Here is an 18739-nt window from a genome sequence, read left to right as displayed (position 1 = left end):
CACTCACACCAGGCTGTGCACGGTCACCCCACACCCCATGCACGCTCACCCTCACCACTCACACTTCCTCCGTGCTCCGCACACGCTCCCGCCCCACCATGTGCATCCGTGCGCCGTGCACACCCACCCCATGCCATGCACCCTCGCTCCGTACCTGGTGGACGCTCAACCATATCACACACACTCACCGCACACCCCACGCACTCACCCCTGCCATGCACGCTCACCCACGCGGTGCACACTCACCACACGTTGCACACACTCCCCCATACTCACGCATGCTGTGCACACTCACCCACGCCGCGCACAACTGCCCCGCACCTTGTGCAGTCACCCCCACTCTGAGCAGGCTCATTCTGTGCACCTTCACCCACACCTTGTGTATACTTATCCCACACCTCGCACACTGCCCCGCGCTGCGCACACTCACCCCATACCCTATGCATGCTCCTCCACCCCGTGCACACTCACCCCACACCCACAGCGCCCTGCCCCGTGCACACTCACTCTGTGCACTGCTCGTCCCCACGAGTATTCCCCCACTCCCCCCTCACACCCCACGCACCGTCCCCCACACCGTGCACGCTTGCCCCCATGCCAGATACCCTCAGCCCTCATCCACACTCAATCCCCATGCCGCACACACTCACCTCACGCCGTGCACGCTCACCCACGACGCGCGTACCCACCATACACACTTCTCCACGCCACGCACACTTACCCCACGCACCCTGCACTCTCCCCCACGCCGTACACACTCCCCACGCCGTGCCCGCTCCCCCTTACTCCCCGTGCGCACTCCCCCCACGCCGCCCCTACTTCCCCACGCCGTGCCCACTCCCCCCACACCCCCTCTACTCCCCGTGCCCGCTCCCCCACGCCGTGCCCACCCCACGCCGCGCCCCCCCCCCGACCTCCCCGCTCCCACTCCCCCGCCGGCCGTGCCCGCTCCCCCCCGTCCGGTGCTCGCCCCAACATCCCCCCACCCCCCCACCCCCCGCCGCCCGCTCCCTCCCCGGCAGGCTGCGTGCGACACGCCGGCTCCCCGCCCCGCTGCCACCCTCTGCCCCGTCCTTCCCCCGCGGGCTCCTGTCTGGACGTGTCGGGACTCGGGCTCCGGGCGCTGAGTAATGCTCGGCGCAGCGCGATCCCAGGCAGAGCCGCCGCCGCCGCCGCTCCGCGCCCAGCGCTGCCGGGGCGCTCCGGCCGCGACCCTGCCCGCTCCGCCGGCGGCCCGGCGACACCGGCGGCGGGGGGCGGCGGGGGGGCCGCGGCTCCCCATGTGCCTGCGGGCCCCGCGGGAGCCGCAGCGCCGCTCGCCCGGCGAGCCCTGCCCACACCCGCCGCGGCCCCGGAGCCCCGGGGCGACCTGGGGAGCGGCGGGGGAGCGCGCCCCGCGGGCCGAGGGCCCCCCCGGCCCCCCGGCGCGTCCCGCCATGGGGGGCTGAGCCGGGGGGCTGAGCGCGGCGGGGCGGCGGCGGGTAGGGCGGGGGGCGCGCAGCCCTCGCCGGGCTCGGCGGGCGCCGGGGCGGCGGGAGGCGGGGGGGGCATCCCGGGAGGATGGCAGAGCCGCCCCGGCGAGCCGAGCCCCGGCGCGCAGGGAGCCAGTGAGAGGGAGGAGAGGGGAAAACACAAACAAGCAAACAACCCACAACAAACAAAGCGGGCAGAGAGCAGCGCCGAGCCCCGCCGCCCCTGCCCCAAAGGCGCCCGCCCGCCCGCAGCCCGCACAGCCGCTGCCCCAGCGAAGATGCGCCCGGCCCTGGCCCACGGACTCTGCTCGCTGCTGCTCAGCCTCTGGGTACCCAGGTAGGAGCTGCCCCCCCAACCCCAGCCCCACCGCCGCCGCCGAGCGCCCCGGCCCCATGGGGAGGGCGCCGGGAAGCCGCCGCGCCCAGCCCCGCACCGGGGGCGGGCTGCCCAGGGGGCTCCGGGGGGGTCCCGCCGCCCCGGCCCGGTCCCGCACGGCTGTAGCCCCCCGCTCAGGGCGCTGTCAGGGCCGCTGCCCCACCTCCGCCTTCCCCTCGTCCCGGCGGAGCGCCGGTGGGATGCGCGGCTCCCCCAGCTCCGGGGGGTTGTCCCCTTTCCTCCCCGGCCGGAGCCGCCCCAGCGCCCGCCCTGCCTGCCTCAGTTTCCCCGCTCTCCGCGGGCGGAGGACGGATCTTCCTTCCGGGGGGCACCTTGGAGGCCGGGGAGGATGATGGCGGGGATGCTACTGTCGTGGGGGACGATACCCACCGGATGGGGGCCTTTGGGCTCCGCGCCCCAGGGGTGCGCACCGGGGCAGGGGATCCACCTGCATCCCCTCCCCGGCTCCACCGATCCCCAAGGCGAGGCGGGTAAGAGGGGGCCGCCTGCCTTCCAGTAAAAGGCCCCCCAACACTCACCACCCTGTCCGACTCCATCTCCCCCGGGTGGCTGGCAGCTCCCCTCCGCCCGATCCCAAATTTGTACACTGCAGGCAGCCAGGGGTTAACCCTGGTGCTGGTGTGAGTCGGGGGGGGGGTCCCCCGCCCTTCCCCCTCCTTCCAGCCCCTTTAAATATAATTTGTTAACGTTGGGACTTGTATTAATTAAAGCAGCAGCCGCTGCAGCCTGTGACCTGGGGGCTTGTCACCGTGAAATCAAGTTTAAATCCAGATTTCAAGGGGGAAGAGAGCTGGGGGGAGTGCTGTGTCCTCCTAGGAAGGGTGACAGTGACAGCTCCTTGCCGCTCCCTGGCCCCCTTGAGCCCTGGGTGGAGCAAGAGGCAGAAGGACCTGCCCGCCACTCTCTGGGGTCCTAGACAAGGGCCCCTGCCTCAGTTTCCCTGCTGTGCAATGGGGAGAGGAGCATAACAGCCCCCCCGGGATGCCCTGGGAGAAGGTGGCAGGAGCTGTGGCTGGCTCAGGACAGGCATGGGACAAGGTCCCTGCAGTGCCTGGGGCAGGAGCTGCTGGGCTTGGGGTTGGTGGTAGCTCTGGACCTACTTTTCATCTCCTCTCAGCCAGGGCTTGCTTTGACAGTGTGAACGAGCGCAGGAGCTGGGCAGAGCATTTCCCCTTCTGTGTAGGGGCTTTGGAGGGATGCAGCCCTTTCCACCCTCCTTCTCTCTGCTCCCCCCCCTCCCCCCGACTCTCCCTGTTGGAGACACTGTGGATTTGCACGGGGGCAGACCGACGTGTCACTCGTGGAAGTGGTGGGGTGGGTATAAACACCCTTGGGAAGCTGGAGAAAGCAGCAGCACGACCCTGACAGCTCCCCTTCCCCCCTGAGCAAGTTGTAATTCGACAGGGATGCTGGGGCTGAGCCCTTCCTCCAGAGCTGGGTGAGTGCTGAGCTGGGGAAGTCAGTCCCTGATCCCCGAGAGCTGCTTCTGTCCATGTACCTGCACCAGGCTTGCAGGATTTGGGGGAGCGGAGGGGGAGTAACCCTTCTTCCCAAGACCTGGCTGCTCCATAAGGCAGCTGCAGTCCTTCCTTCAGCATCCTCCTCCAAGTCTCGTTTCTGTAATCAAGGTTCAAAGGGCTCCAGCTCCTTGCTCCTCCCAGGGACCCAGCTCTTGGCTGTCCTGGGGAAGAGGGAGCCCTTCCTGGAGAGAGCTCTTAGCAGGGACCGAGCTGTCCTGGGCAAGGAGTGGGGCGGTGCTGAGCTCCCAGTGGACCCTGCTGCAAGCTGCAGGATGCTCCTGGGCATCCCGCTGCCTACTGCTTGTTTTGCAGGTCCTCTTCTTGGACGTTGTGGATCCCAGGATCCTTCAAGCCATTCCCTGGAGCTGGGCAGACACTTTTTCCCCTTCTGTCTCCCTCTCCACATCTGTCTGTCCTGTGTACCACTGTCTTAGCTCCAGGCACCTCTCTCTGGACACGCTTTGTCCATCTCCCCACACTCCATCTACCTCCCTGTTTCCCCAGGCAGCATCTCTACTTGCACCCCTGCCATGGACCGTGTCCTTCCCCTTGCACCCATCCATCTGCTGGTCTCTGTGCTTCGGTGGTGACAGGCATCAGGTCCGGTGGGGCTGGGATGTGGTGGTGGATTTGGGATGGTTGCTGGGAGCTTGAGGGTGTTCAGCAGGGTGCTCGGCTCTGAATTTCCCATCCGAGCTGTCAGGAAAAGACTGGTCCCTCTGGTTACCTTCCTTGTAAGGACTGGCAGTGCCAGGGGCACCTGGGAGATGCAGGAAGGGGATCAGCCAGCAACAGGGATGGAGCTGGACCTGGGATGGATCTCCTGCTCCTGGATTCTCCCAGGGGGAAACCCACACGCTCTGGGGAAGGAGAGCCAGGGCAGTCTGTGCCCGAGAGTCTGCGCTGCGTGGCTGCCCCAGGGGACCATGCAGGGGGGATGCAGCCTGGGGAGATGCTGGGCTGGTGCTGGGCACAGACTGCCAGGGTGTCCAGGTCCAGGCTGTGCTGACATGGCTGGAGAGGATGACAGCACCAGTGCCACTGGGGCATCTCTGCCTGGCTGAGCTTGCCATTGTGCCCAGGGGTAGGAGGGAGAGGGACCCCCTAGATTTAGAGCTGACCCATTCCAGTGCCCCTCGTCTTTTCTCCTCCTTTCCAATCCCAGCCTGCCCTGGTGTGTCACCCTTGCAGGCAGTGGGCACGGTGTGGGGAGAGGAGCATCTTCCCTCTGGTGTGTTCCTGAAGGGGAAGCAAGCGGTCTGCACATTGCTTGCTCTGAGCTCAAGGGTTTGTTTCCCTTTCCCTGCCAGCTCCTGCTCCAATGAGATCCTGGGCCTGAAGCTGCCGTCGGAGCCGGTGCTGAACGCCAACACGGTGTGCCTGACCCTGCCGGGGCTGACGCGGCGGCAGCTAGAGGTGTGCGTGCGCCACCCCGACGTCACTGCCTCGGCCATCCAGGGCATCCAGATCGCCATCCACGAGTGCCAGCACCAGTTCCGGGACCAGCGCTGGAACTGCTCCAGCCTCGAGACCAAGAACAAGATCCCTTACGAGAGCATCATCTTCAGCAGAGGTAAAGGCTGGATGGCCACCTTCCTCTCCCTCTCCCTCTGCCCAGTCCCTGCTCTCAGCAGCCCTCATGGGTTCTTCCCTGTGCACCTTTGTACCTGTGCTGGCCCTTGTTCTGAGCTGCTCCTCCCTGCCCAGCCCCAGCTGCTCCCAAGGCTCTTTTCAGGCCCCACTGCTTTCTGGTGTCTTCCTCCCATGAAATGTAGGCTGGTGTTTGGGGTGGTGCCATGGGTGTGCAGCACAGTTGGTGGCTCTGAAGGTAGATGCCATGCTCTGGGATTCGATTTGGTGGATACAGTGAGCATCTTGGCTTATTCCTTCTCTAGGGATGGTGTTTCAGTGCATCATGGTGAGCAGAAACGCCCCTAGCTAATGGGACGTAACTCTGTGAGCCCATCATCCTGGTGTCCTGCCTTTGTCTTGGCTCCCCAGTGCAGGGAGCAGAGGGCTCTCTGTTTTGTGGGACCCTGGAGCATGGTGGCATGGCGGGGCAGGGAGACAGGCTGTCCTGGGAGCTCGCCTGCCCACAGAGCCTCCACCTGCACTGCTGGGAGAGCTCTCCTAGCCTTCCACAGTCTGCCGAGCCCTGGTGCCAGGGTCTTCTCGTCTCCCCCGCAGGCCCTGCATCTATCAGAGCCTTCCTCAGGAGGGAGGTTCCCTCAGGAGTGGACTCTGAGGGTGCAGAGGGGCTGCCCTGCACAGTGCAGATCAGGGTTGTGACCTGATGGGACCTTCTGAAGGACTTGAATGTATCTTCTCATCTAAGTACCCTTCTTGAAGCCTGGGTCTTCGCACATGCTGAAGGTCCCGTTGCCCCACGCTGTGGGCAGGAGGGAACTATGTGGTGCCAGTGGCAGGCAGGCAGCGTGCTGAGGGCAGGCAGGGTGCCCAGCAAACACATTGCTCCTCCAGTTCCTGAGGAAGGAGAAAACTCCCAAAGATGCTGCTCACCTACCCCCTTTGTGAGCCTCCTAGCCTGGTGCCCAGCAGAGAGGTGCCTCTGTTCCCCCTTCCCCAAACATCCTTCCACACCTGGCAACATCTCTCTCTGGGAGATGGAAAGGAGAGTCTCACAGAGGAGAGGTTGGCAGCTTGAGGCTTACATGCCTTTGAGAGGATGCGGTGTCAGGAGCACCCAGGCAGGTGGGGAGATGGCTGGAGAGGGGAGCACAGAAGAGTTTTGGTGCTGGCAGGTCCCTCAGGTCCAGGGCAGATGGGCCAAGCCTTGCTGGAGGGGATGCTACCTTGCAGCATGTGTGGCATCAGGGCTGTGGTCAGGCCGTGGAGCAGCTGATGGTGCCTGGAGAAGGGCAGCGTCTCTTTCCTCCGCGAGCAGCACCCAGGTTAGGGCCTGGCAGGGAGGGTGGGGACCGTCAGCCCTGATAAGCATCGAGGTATTTCCAGGTCCTCTGAGGAATGCGATTCACTTCTAGTCTCCTCGGGCGGCGGGAGACACTGACTTGCTGGCTCAAGTTGCTCACACACCCAGGTGAGCTTCCCTGCTGCAGGTCCCACCAGCCTGGGTGAGAAGTTTCAGCAGCAGAGAGCATTGACCTTCTGCATCCCTCCCTCAGCCCACCAAGACTGGTGGTGGCCGGTGACTTGCAGCTCACATGTCTTAGGTGCCACCGCAGCCCTTCCCACCATCGGGGCCACGACCGATGGCTTCGGGGACTCCCGCAGCCCCTGGGCTCTTGCCCCAGTCCTGAGCTCTTGCGTATGGCTCAGCCCAGGCTCCCAGCACCAGTGGGATCCCATCCCCTGGGATGGAGACCCAGCACCATGGAAGGACGGAGGTAGGACTGGTGCAGCAGAACAGACGGGCACCTCACAGCACTCCTCTCTTGACAGCAGTGAGCACAGGATGAGTCCCAAGCAACCAGGCCACCCCATGTGGTTGCTCAGAGCCGTTCTGGCATGGAGCAAGCCTTGAGGCTGGCGCCCTGGCCTGCTTCCAGCCGACTCGTGTCCCTCAATAACGGAGCTGGAGCTCTTGAGCTCTGCCTTGCAGCTGTTACGGACAGGGCCATCAGAGCGGGGGTGCTGGGTGCATCCCCAGCGCTGGAGGAGAGGCGAGTGCTGGAAGCGAGGGGTGCAGGCTCTGTGCCGCAGGCATTAATGCATCTCACCTCCGGGGACCAGGTCTCTGCTCTGCGCCCTGCCCCATCCTTGCTGTGCCTGGGAACGCAACGTGCTCGTAGGATCATTGTTTGTAACCCGAAGTGACAGACCCCTTTAATCTTTCATTCCTTTTCCCACTTCTTCTGCCATCAGTTCAGCCGTGCGTGAATCTCACTTTAAATTATTTGTAGCTGGCTTCTCCCTCCCGCTCTCCCCGCTTGGCTCCGCTCCCCACCTCCGCCCCATCCTCCTGCATCCCTCACATCTCGCCCAGCGCGGGTCTGAGCTGGCCAGGGTGCAGCGCCGGTGCTTGCTGGTCAGCCGTCCCATGCTCTGCCTGGCATCCAAGTGCTTGGTGGAGCTGGAGGGCTTACAGCCAGGGGACAGAGCGGGGGACAGTAGCAAGAAAGTGCCTGTCCCCACATCCCGCTGATCTGATCCTAGAAGTTTGAGCCTGGGGAGCCAGGAAGGAGAAGGCAGACTTCAAATCATGCAGGGCTGGGAATCTGGCAGGCCTTCTGGGCGGCATAGCTGGGGACTGGGATCCTGAGAGCATCCTGGGCAGAGCACAGACCTGCTGGGCACCGCAGGGAGGTGCAGCCATCCCCGGGGTGCAGGGCACAGCGGCTGCCAGGCAGAACGACAGGTTAGCGGAGGGCGAGCAGAGGGGGTGCCCAGGGATTTACCACTCCTGCTCTCACAGAGCCTCTTTAGTTTTTTTTGGTCAGACACCCCCATGGGCTGTGGGTTTTCTGGTTTCATCTTTTGGTGGTACACCCTTGGGATGTGTGGTGTCCTTTGTACCCCTCACTGAGTCGGCAGTACCGTCTGCACCCCCATCCTCCTTGGCCCACATCTTCTCCATGTGCATCCAGGCTCAGCATTGCCATTGCAAATCCTCCTCCTGTCCTCCCTGGCTCTGCAGCTGGCTGCCTACGTCCTCGCCACCCTCCTGCCCGTTCCCTCATGCTGTCACCACTGCTAGCACCCTCCAGTCCTATCCCTGGTCCCATCCCTGTCTGCCGTCCCTCCCTCTCCCTCCAAGTGCTGGCAGAGACATTCTCTCCTGGCCCCAGGGGCTTATGTAGGAGGATGGAGCAGTGAGGTGGAGGCAGGTGGCTGCATCTGCATCAGTGACTGAGACGGGTCCCCTGGTCCTGTTCCAAGGGTGAGCGGCACAACCATGCCCCCCCCCCCGTATGTAGTCCCCCCACAGCATCCACGCGCTGCTGGGCACTGTGTGGCTTGGCTGGGCTGAACTGTGCTTGGGTGCGTGCCAAAAACGAAGCTGTGGATGGTGGTGGGTCACCGAGCCCTTGTCCTTGTCTGGTATGCGTGCACCCATGGGCGGGTGTGATGCCAGCAGGGTTGGGACTGTCCAGATGCCAGGCAGGGGCTGTCTGTGGTCTGCTGAGGGATCCCTCTTCCCTGAACGGTCACCTTTGCTCAGCCCAGCCTGACCTATATGGAGCTCTGAAAGAAATGGGACCCCCACGGTTGGACTGGGTGTCCTTGAAGGCCCCTGAGGGCGTGTGGCTGGAGGAGACATGGCTCTGGAGCGCAGCATCCCGCTGTTCCTCCTGCAGCCTTTGGAGGGACCAGTGATGCTTGCATGCCCCGTGCCCTCCTTAGAAGGGCTCTCTGGTGCCAAGGGGTCTGCATGACCATGGCCAACCCTTGATTTCTTACAGCAAGGAGGGGGGAACTCCCTGCAAGGTTGGAAACATCAGGTCCTGGGGCCCAGCCAGCTGTGAGCTGGAGCTTGGGGAGGCTTTGCCGTGCGGGGAGGGAGGCAGGTGCTGTTGTGGATATCCAGGGAGATGCTGCCAAGCTCAGGACCCCGGCACCCAGCTCTGCAGAGCCCCAGCCAAGCTCTGGTGCCCGCAGACCGCAGCGCCTGGCCCGGCACAGCTGCAGCTGGGCTGCTGGCAGGGTTTTTGGTACCCCCAGGCAAGCCAAGGGCTTTGCCCACCTGGCCCCGAAGTGCACGTGGATGCTTCAGATGCTCGGCTACATCCCTTTGTGTGCCCCCATGGACCTTCCCCTAACTGATGGTGGCAAACCGAGACCCTGGGGACAGGGCAGCATCCCTGGAGGTGCGGGGCTGAGCCCAGACCCCTGCAGCCCGCAGAGGGGCTCGGGCTGCCGGCTCGGAGCACCACGGGTGGATGGGGAGCGAGGGCTGCAGGCTGTCCCCGGCACGCTCAAGGAGGTGCAGGGAGACAAGTCAGGATCTGCAGGGAGGCGTTTAGCGCCTGGCGCCGGGCCAGACCCTGGCAGGTTCACCTGCAGTTTAATTAGGGAGAGGGGAGGGGAGGGAGCGGGGCTGGGGGAGAGGCAGCGTGTCGGGACTGGCCGTCTCCACGGGCCTCGCAGGAGGTGGCGGGAGAAGCTCTCCTCCACCTCGCCAGCCAGCGGGGCCGGGGCGACGTGCTGCCGGCGTTATGGGGAGTGCTGCCCATGGAGGAGGCAGTTGAGCATCCCAGGTTGTGCCTCGACCAGGCTGTCCCACCTGCTCCCTCCCTCAGTGCCACCGTGGTGGGTGCTGGGAGGCTGTTGCTGCCTGGGTGCGATGGTGAACCATGGGAGGAAGACCATGACTCCAGTTCTCCCTACCCCAGCAGACCATGGAGCCCACAGCCTGACCCAGGTCCGTTGCCTTCCTACTACATCAACATATTTGATGGAGAAACTGCAGCATCCATGGCAGAACCAGTGCCAGCTGAAGTCCTGCTAAAAGGCATCTCCTAGATGCATCTTGACAGGGAAAATTTTCCCTTGCTAAGAAAACTGCTTTGGCATCTGACTTGGGGCTGAGATTTCAGATCCATCCTCCTTGCCCAGCACAGTCCTTTAAGTACATGGAAGGTTGGATCAGGCGGTGGTGTCAGGGTGGTGTCCTCCATTCCCTCTTCCCTGCAGGATGTAGTACTTGTCCTGCAGGATGCAATACTTCTCCTCGCACCTCCCATGGCTACAACCTCTTCTGCGGTCTCTGGAGGGATCTGGTGTCTCAAACATCACCACTGAGCTCTTAGGTGGCTGGGATAGCCGGAGAGCCTCCCTCCAAAGGGCTCGGGGCTGGCTGCCCTATGCCGCGCTTGGCTCTGGTTCCTGGAAGCTCCCACCCTTGCTGAGCCCACGAGGCTGGCGGTTGTCGCCTGCAGCCACGTTGCTCGCTGCTTTGCTGCAATCCTCCGGGCTCTGGTGTGGCAGAGGTAGAGCGAGGAATGTAAACTGAACCTCCAAGCGGAACTGTGCTGGCATGGCTGCTGCGGTCCCGGCGCTGCCCTGGTCCCCTTCTCCCCATTGCTCACAGCTCCCCATCAGTGTGGGGCAAGGGAAGGAGGTGATAAGGCAGGGAGGAGCGTTGGGGCCAGGCGGAGCGATACTGAGCAGGGAAATTACCATGGTGAGATGGGGACAAGAGTCCCAGAGTGCTGGGATGAGAAGTCCTGGGGACCAGCCTGTCCCCTGCCTGCAGCCTGGGGGACGGCAGCTCCAGGGACAAGGACCTGTGCCTCATCCATCAGCTCACGCGTGGCTGGTGAGCAGCGGAGGAAGAAGGAGGGATGGGGCTTGATGTCAGGAGTTCCCCAGCCGTGGAGGGTACCAAACAAACCCGGCCTCTTTACCTGTAAGGAGACGGGCTTGCTAGACGGACTGGGTGGGGTAGAGCTTCTGTCTGGGCTCCAGGAGGGATTTTAAGGAGATGCTGCATGGGAAGTTATTTGCTAGACTGGAGAAATGTGTGAGAAAGAGGTTAACGGAAAGGCAGGGCCCAGAGGAGAGTGTCACACCGGGTGGAGGGTTTGCTGCCACCATCTCAGGGCACCGGCTGTGTGAGAAGCTGGGGACGCCGAGCGGGGTGGCAGCGACAGGTCCCCGCTCTTGGGCTGTGCCCGGGTTTAGCTCGTGAAGGGCTGGAGCTGGCCCAGATTGCAGGGCCGGAGAACTGACACGGGGAGGATTTGGGGGTCCTGGAGACCTTCCCGTGCTGGTTCTCCATCCTGCATCGCTCAGCTAGGGGCTGAAGTTCCCTGAATTTGTGCTGTCCTGCTCTCAACAGCGACGTGGGTGTGTTGCAGGCGCTGCCTGCCAGCGCGAGCTCTCCCTGGGGAGGCTGCGCAGCGTATACACCAGCAGCCCCATTACCTGCCCGCTGAAAAATGTTGTTCAACTTGTGCATGGAAAGAGGCAGGCTGAGAGAGCAAGCTTGTCCCACACCGAGGGGAAGCTGGGAGAGGCTCCCGCTGGCTTTTAAGCAGCGCCTCGTTAATTTTTTAAACGCACCAGTGTCAAATTAACACACAAAAAGAGCAGCGTGACTTTAAATGCAGGTTCCCAAGCGGCGTTTCATTTCCCTTTAATAAGATCATAGCGTTCGCTCGGTGGGCGGCAGCGAACCGCCGAGGAGATGTGCGTGATGGGGAGCATGGCCAAGGACGGGTGACGGCGGCGGGGAGCGGTCGTGCTCTCACCTCTCCTCACTCGGCCGGGCAGGCAGGGACCTGGCAGAGCCCCCCCTGCTCGGGATCTGTGCTTTGGGGTGCTCACCCAAGCCCCCCCGCCCCGTTTGATGTCACAGATCTGCTGGAAAAAAACGCTCCCAAATCTGTTCAGCCGTAGCAAAGGCAGGGCTGATGAAGCTGCTCTTGTCCAACAGAGGGAGAGAGGCCGGCGAACTCCAGCTATTTGTTTATTCACGTGTGAAGCCACGGCACAAAGTCTGGCTCTCCCTCCTTCGTGCTGGGGCCGGTCGCTGCGCACCCAAGCGAAGGGCACTGTGGGCTCCCCGCTTGGCCCAGAACCCACAAAGTAAAATATGACTTTGCATTTAAAAAAAAATCAGAAGTTCCCAGGTGGGGGAAGCTCTTCACCCAGCTGCAGCGAAACCAAGCGGCCCTTGGGCAGCCCCCGCTTGCAGCCCCACAGAGCCCCCGCCGTGGGACCCGTCCCTGTCCCCATCCGCCCCATCCCCAGCTAATGACACTTGTGGACATCCTCGCTCCCCGGCGTTTAACGACAACCAGCTGCCGGCCCTGGCAGCGCGCGGTGCGGTTGTGGCGTGCTCTAACTAACTAGGGATGCTCGATTTTTCCAGCGTGGTATCGCATTTAGAGCTTCTTGGGAGCTGCAGGGGCTCAGGGAGGGAAGGGCCATGGGGCAGACGGATGGGGCTGGCCAGGCAGCGCAGCCTGCTCCTGTCATTGCCTCCTCTTGCACCCTGTGGGTACGCAGAAATGGTCCATTCCTCAGCAGAAGTGTTCCTCAGCCAGCATTATATTTAATATACTGGGAAAGTCTGAGCGGAGCGTAGGGAGGAGATATTGCCTTTCCCGTCAGAGCCATAACACTGATGCCTGAGCAGTGGCTTGGTGGCATCTCCCAGGGCAATGTGAGAGCAGGGTGATAGTGGGAACCGGGGTCCCGGCCAGGGCAGTGCTGCACTTCAGAGCAGCAACGTGTCCTGGTGGGGATGGGGATGGAGAGCACCGAGTGAGGATTTGCTCATGGTCCGGGTGGGGAGCTGGTGCATCAGGACAATGTGAGGCACAAGCTGAACCTTGGGCTCCCTGGCGTGGTGCTGGGCTCCCCCAGCCCCCCGTGAGGGTCCCATCGCCCAGCCTAAGCCCCGCTTTCTCTTCCCTTGCAGGCTTTCGTGAGAGCGCCTTCGCTTATGCCATCGCGGCCGCTGGCGTGGTGCATGCCGTCTCCAACGCCTGCGCCCTGGGCAAGCTGCAGGCCTGTGGCTGCGACCAGAAGCGCCGGGGCGATGAGGAGGCTTTTCGGCGCAAGCTGCACCGGCTGCAGCTGGAGGCCATGAACCGCGGCAAAGGCATGGTGCACGGGGTGCACATGGAGCACATGCCGGCCGAGACCCCCGGCCTCCAGGACTCCTGGGAATGGGGAGGCTGCAGCCCCGATGTGGACTATGGGGAGAAGTTTTCCAAGGATTTCCTTGATTCCCGGGAAACCTACAGGGATATCCACTCCCGCATGAGGCTGCACAACAACCGGGTGGGCCGGCAGGTGAGCGGGGCGCTGGGAAGGGCTGCGGGGCGATGGTGGTGAGGACAGGGTCCCTGGGACACACTTGGGTGGGCTGCGAGTGGTGGGACACATGGGGATTGTCCCCAAGGCACCCCCTCTCCCCAGTTTTGCCCAGTGGTGCAGCCCTGCTGCTGAGCATCTCTGCTGGGGGGGGCACCCCCAGGCATCGCTGCTGTCCCCCAGCCAAGAGACACTTCCCCAGGCCACTGCCACCTGCCTGTGCTTGCAGCGGTGGCATGGCAATGGGACCAGCTCCTGCCTCTCGGGGACTGGGTGAACCGGTGTCGGGCAGCTGCAGCATGACAGCGTTATGGTCAGGGAGGAGAAGGTCACTGGCATCATGCGAGAAGGCCGATGCTGCCATGCACTGTCCCCAGCGAGGGGACACAGCACAAGGCCCCACAGCATCCAGCCATGGCTCTGCCTCTGGAGAAGGAGCCAGTGTCCCGAGGAGGCAGATGTGAGCGGGACTGAGCAAGGCAGCGGGCGCCTGTGCCAGCTGGAAAGTGCAGCACCCCCCTGTGAGCAGAGGTGACAGCCCACAACCTTGTCCCCCGGCTCCTGGGGGATGCTGGAGCCTGCCCAGGCGAGCAGGGCAGCCTCCCCTCCATTCTCATGATGTCAGGTCTCGTTAAAGGTGCTAATTAGTAGCTCGCTCTCTCTGGAAACTGGTGTTTAAAAGCAGCCTGACATGGGAGACAAGATGCACGCAGGCAGGAGGGGCTTGGGGGGGACGGCTGCATTTCCCTGCTTGCCTTGTGCCAGGGAGACCGTGTCCCATGGATCCAGTGGGATGTTTGTCCCCAAGACCCCAGCCACACACTGCCAGGGCAGCACAGGGGGGTGCGAAGTGGCTGTGGGAATAAGTAATTAAAGATCAGAATGACACAGGGAGTGTTTCCGCGGGATGGCTCAGACGTGTGGATGCGTCTCTTGCTTCGAGCATGTTTAAAGGCAGCTGTGCGATGGGGACGCTGCAGAGCAGGACCTTGATGTGTGCCCTTCCCTGGTGCTGGAGCTGAGCTTTATGGCCCTGAAAAGCTGTCCTAGTTTGGCCAAGCTGTAACTGCCTGGGGAAAGCCAGAGCTTTTTGCTTGTTTGGCTTTATTTGCGTGTGGTAAAGGCTCGTTCAGTGTTACGCAGCTAAATCCTCCACAGGCTGCTCTGCCCCAAGCCAGGCAAGACCCCTGTCCCACCTCTGGCTGCAGGGCTCATCCTGTCTCCCCTCCAGCTCTGAATGCGCCGAACCACTGGGGCTCTTGGCAATGCTCAAAAATTTTGGGGTTGTATTGCCCATTTCCTAAGGGAAACCCCACAGCCCCCTGCAGAAGGACGGGAAGGTGAGAGAGATACGTCTGTACCGGAGGGAGGTCATCGTGTGGTGCCTTCAGGAGCCAGTAACAGCAAAAATGCCTGGGGTCTGCTTGTCCCCAAGTGCACGCAGGCACGGGACTGGCAATGGCATTGTCAGCTTTTGGTGGCTTCAGAGACAAGAGCTGGACGTGATGGAAGAAGCCTGGGAGCTGGAAGCAGAGGCAGAGGAGGACCGAAGGGATAAAGGAGGGGATGGTACCAGCTGCGGGTGGGGAAGTGATGGCCAGACAGGCTGCCCAGCTCAGGGATGCTGTTGAGATGAGTGTGTGAGCCCATGTGCAGGTCCGGTTGTGATGGTTGTGGGTGCCAAGCATTGGAGCAAGGAGATGATTCTGTGCCTGGTCTGTGCCTGTTGGTGCCATGCTTATTGCCGGGGCTGGACCTGGCCATCCACCTTGCCTTTGGATGTGTTCTCCATCTCCCCATCCTGCTCTTTTAGCAACGCCATGGGTGCCATAGCCACCCAAGCCCTCCTCGCTCCTAGGCCCATCTTTCTGCTGTAATAAGGAGCAATCTGCTGGGGTTTCTCAGGAAATGAGTGGCTGTGCTGGATGCAGCAGCTCCATGGTCCTCCCCTCTAAGTCCCAAGGCTGGAACCCCTTGAGCAGAGCGGTGATGTGGACACGCAGGCCACGTGCCGTGCCCTGCCACATGCTGTCACTCTCCATGCATCGAGCAGCTGCAGCACCCAGGGCTCTCCAGCATCTCACTGATGCTGAGCATCCTCTCAGTGGTCCCTGTGTGTTCCAAGGGTTCTCTGTGCCTGGGTAAGCTTATCTCCCAACTCAGACCCTGCAATGCTGGGGGGAGGTGACAATGCCACCAATGGCCACATCCAGTGACCATGGGGTGTGGGTTTCTGTAGTGTAGTGGTTATCACATTCGCCTGACACGCGGAAGGTCCCTGGTTCGAAACCAGGCAGAAACACCCTGTTTTTTTCCTCTTTTTGCATTCAGCTACAAAGCCGGGGAGGGGACTGCAGCTGCAGGGGATGCGCAGCATCCTCTGACGGTGGCAGTGGTCACCTTGGTCTTGAGTTGGAATAGGAGGCACAGAGGCAACCGTTGGTTGACCCGGGGCTTCCTATTCCAACTCAAGACTGAGGTGGGTGTCCTGCATCCCTGGGAGGGAGCAAGCTCCCAGCCAGGAGCAGCAGGAGCATGCAAGAGGCTTTGCAGGTCCTCCTAACCCGCCAGATCAGAGAGCAAGAGAGGATGAAAGGCAGCCAGGAACTACCCATTACCCTCACAACAAAGACCTACGATAAAGCTCTTATGAGCGTGTCTGGGAGGAGCTGGGAATGTGCGAAAGAAAGCACCAGCGAGTCCAGGCATGTGCCGAACCCGGGTGTCTGTGAGATGGGGGAAGGACGTGGCCAAGTAGGGGTGCATGGAGGAGATCCGATGGCAAAATCACAGGGCCAAGGCTCGGATGGGTCCTTCTCACGTCTCCTAGCTCTGGCAGGGTCCTGTCCCCCTGCGCTGCCCATGCAGGAGGGAGCACAAGCTCCCATCCTATGGGCAGGGATGGATGGGTGCTGTGGTGCTGGGGCTCGGGATGCTCAGCAGTGGTGGCTTGTGTGATGGAGATGGCACGCACACGCTGCCTTCTCCAGGCCCTGCTGTGACCAGCCATAGACCCAAATGAACCCCTGTCCAGCTGTCACACCGCTGTCCCCTCCATCCCGGTAGTGACCATCCCAGCCACAGCCTTATGAGCAGATTTTCCCTGGTCCAGCCAAGGGAGCGGGGAGGGGATGTGGGAGAGGATGGAGTCCTGGTGCCAGAGTGTTCCCATGGATGGTGGCAAGGACAGTGGCGAGGAGCCGGTGTTCCTGGCTGGCACACCCAGGGCACGGCGGAGAGGCCGGGCAGCTCATTACCTGTGAGGTGGAGGCTGTTCCCGGCAGGAGACAGGACTCTCAGCAGGATGAAAGCCAAACTCCAGCCCAGCCCAGACCTCTCCGCCATATGCCCCGAGCTCCAGGCGTGTTTCCCTGACCTGTCTTCATTACCATAACTGCTTAGCAACAGGGAGATTTACTCAAAAACAAAAAAACAAGGAGTAAAAACTACCCACCCCTACCAAAACAAGGCTCTCCTCGCACATGCGTCCCCCCCAGGGAGGGGACAGGAACAGGCAGCGCGCGTCAGGCGTGAAGCCGGGTGGCCGGGCAGGGCTGGCATCGTGGGACTGGACCTTGCACAAGGCCACGTGTCCCCGGGCTCCCCCCGAGTCCCGGCGCGTGGCCCTGGGTGGGGGGGATCAGCCTGTGACAGTCTTTGCAAGCCCCAGCCTGCCTCTCGGCGGGGCTTGGGTGTCCCCATGGGAAGGGGATTTGCTGGAGCCTGTGTGAGCGCGTGGGCATGGGGACACGTGACCCAACAGGGAATCCCTGTTGAGGCAGAGCAAAGGATGGTACGAACTGCCTCTTTCCAGGCTGTTTGGGGATGTGCGGCTGCTCCGTGCCCTGGGAGATTGCTGGGCATGAGCTGTTTCCCTTGGCACGGACACAGCAGCATCCGTTGCAGGGATGGGGGGACCCCAGCACGCAGCCTGGGGGCTCAGCAGCATTGCCCAGGGAGCCCAAGGTCCTCCTTGTCCCCTCCCTGGCCCCTAGCCTCTGCACGAGCCGCATTCCCCAGCCTGCCCAAACCGCAGCCGCAGCCCAGCCCACGCACTCTGGCCCTTGTGGGGGGCGGACATGTGGCACCGGCCTCACCGCAGCCTCCCCAAACCACAAATCAGGGCTGTGAGCGTCTCCGATCCCTGCTTGAAATTCGGGTGATGGTGGGAGGCAGCGCCTCAGCCCCCCAGTGCTGCACCCAGGGCTCCCGGCAAAAAGGAGGCAAGAGCTGAAACCAGAGCTGCTCCCGGGACTCCTGGAGTTGGGGCTTTTTGGGAGGACAGCCCTGGGGAGGGGAAAGCATCCCTCCCACATGCCCCGCTGGCAGTGCTCCTGGCCGGTGAGATGTGTAGGGGACCCCTGCCCTGGCAGGTCCCAGTAGGGCTGCAGAGATGCTGCCATCCCAGCTTCAAACTGGGGTCCATGGTCAAGTTGATGCTGCTGAAGCGAAGCAGCAGTGGAACGGGGGATCCAGGCTCCTTCTCCTCCCTGTGGTCAGGTAGCTCACCTTCTCCTTTAGGTGCCAATCCTTTGCCGGAGTGTAAAAGCCAGTTGGTATTGCCAGGAAGGGAAGGGACAGGGTGTGAGACATGGGTGACACTGGGCACAGCAATAGGATGCAGCCTCCTGGGCTTTGCAGCTCCAGCGCTGTGATGGCTGCTTGTGCCAGCCCGTGGTGTTCCCAACCCGCAGAGAGCTGCATGATGGCTTCTCCGATGCTCAAAAATCATGTCCTCCATGCTAACTCCTCTGTCCTTCCCTCCCCACCAGGTGGTGATGGACAACATGAGGAGGAAGTGCAAATGCCACGGCACCTCGGGGAGCTGCCAGCTGAAGACGTGCTGGCAGGTGACGCCCGAGTTTCGCCTCGTGGGGTCCCTGCTCAAGGACCGTTTCTACGGGGCCACTCTCATCCGGCCCCACAACCGCAACGCCGGGCAGCTGGAGCCGGGCCACGCTCGGCATCGCCGCCGGGCTGGCATCAGCGAGCTGGTTTACTTCGAGAAGTCGCCCGACTTCTGCGAGCGGGAACCGGCCCTGGACTCCTTGGGCACCCAAGGGCGCCTGTGCAACAAGACCAGCCCGGGCATGGACAACTGCGAGAGCCTGTGCTGCGGCCGCGGGCACAACATCCTGCGGCAGACGCGCAGCGAGCGCTGCAACTGCAAGTTCCACTGGTGCTGCTTCGTGGCCTGCGAGGAGTGTCGCATCACTGAGTGGGTCAGTGTCTGCAAGTAGCCGGGCAGGGATGGGTGCCCACCCCAGGGTGCCAGGGACAAGCACGCCTGCCCGCAGGGGGGGGAGGGAGACGGGGATCGGCGCTGGGCAAGGGGGGGAGATGGAGCCACGGTACCCGCTTCCCTCCGCTCCGAGGGGAGCGGGAGAGGAGATGCTCGGCACCCTCCGAAATCAGCACTTTGTTGTCACCCGCCCGGCCCCACACCAGAGCACCATGGCTCCCGGCCCCGGGGAGCACACGGCCATGCTGTACAGACCGCCTACACCAGCACCGCTCGGGGGGGCGGAGGGTGGGCATGGGGGTGGGGGAGCACCCGCTGGCACCCAGCGGGACGGGGCAGGGTGGGGTGGGGGACAGCAGGGCAT

General features: G+C 62.8%; 1 protein-coding gene and 1 non-coding gene across 2 annotated transcripts; both read left to right on the top strand.

Moving 5' to 3' along the window:
* The first annotated feature begins 1750 nt into the window (after positions 1 to 1750).
* On the top strand, positions 1751 to 18373 carry WNT10A (Wnt family member 10A). Its single transcript, XM_074594717.1, has 4 exons — positions 1751 to 1809; positions 4700 to 4962; positions 12736 to 13112; positions 17906 to 18373. Exons 1-4 carry the CDS (start codon positions 1751 to 1753, stop codon positions 18371 to 18373), a joined length of 1167 nt encoding a protein of 388 aa, XP_074450818.1.
* TRNAV-GAC (transfer RNA valine (anticodon GAC)) lies at positions 15363 to 15435 on the top strand. The gene has a single exon. It is a non-coding gene; the product is annotated as a tRNA-Val (tRNA).
* Positions 18374 to 18739: the final 366 nt, after the last annotated feature.

This window comes from Larus michahellis, chromosome 7 (assembly GCF_964199755.1).
Source record: "Larus michahellis chromosome 7, bLarMic1.1, whole genome shotgun sequence".
In the NCBI taxonomy this organism is placed as follows: Eukaryota; Metazoa; Chordata; class Aves; order Charadriiformes; family Laridae; genus Larus; species Larus michahellis.
This window is presented reverse-complemented; position numbering and strand designations above follow the sequence as displayed.

What these genes read in the sequence shown, in the direction of transcription:
- WNT10A (XM_074594717.1), top strand. Translation starts at nt 1,751, where the DNA reads ATGCGCCCGGCCCTGGCCCACGGACTCTGCTCGCTGCTGCTCAGCCTC. An exon ending in GAGCATCATCTTCAGCAGAG is followed by an intron (nt 4,963 to 12,735) that starts GTAAAGGCTGGA and finishes CTTCCCTTGCAG; the next exon opens with GCTTTCGTGAGAGCGCCTTC. An exon ending in ACAACCGGGTGGGCCGGCAG is followed by an intron (nt 13,113 to 17,905) that starts GTGAGCGGGGCG and finishes CCTCCCCACCAG; the next exon opens with GTGGTGATGGACAACATGAG.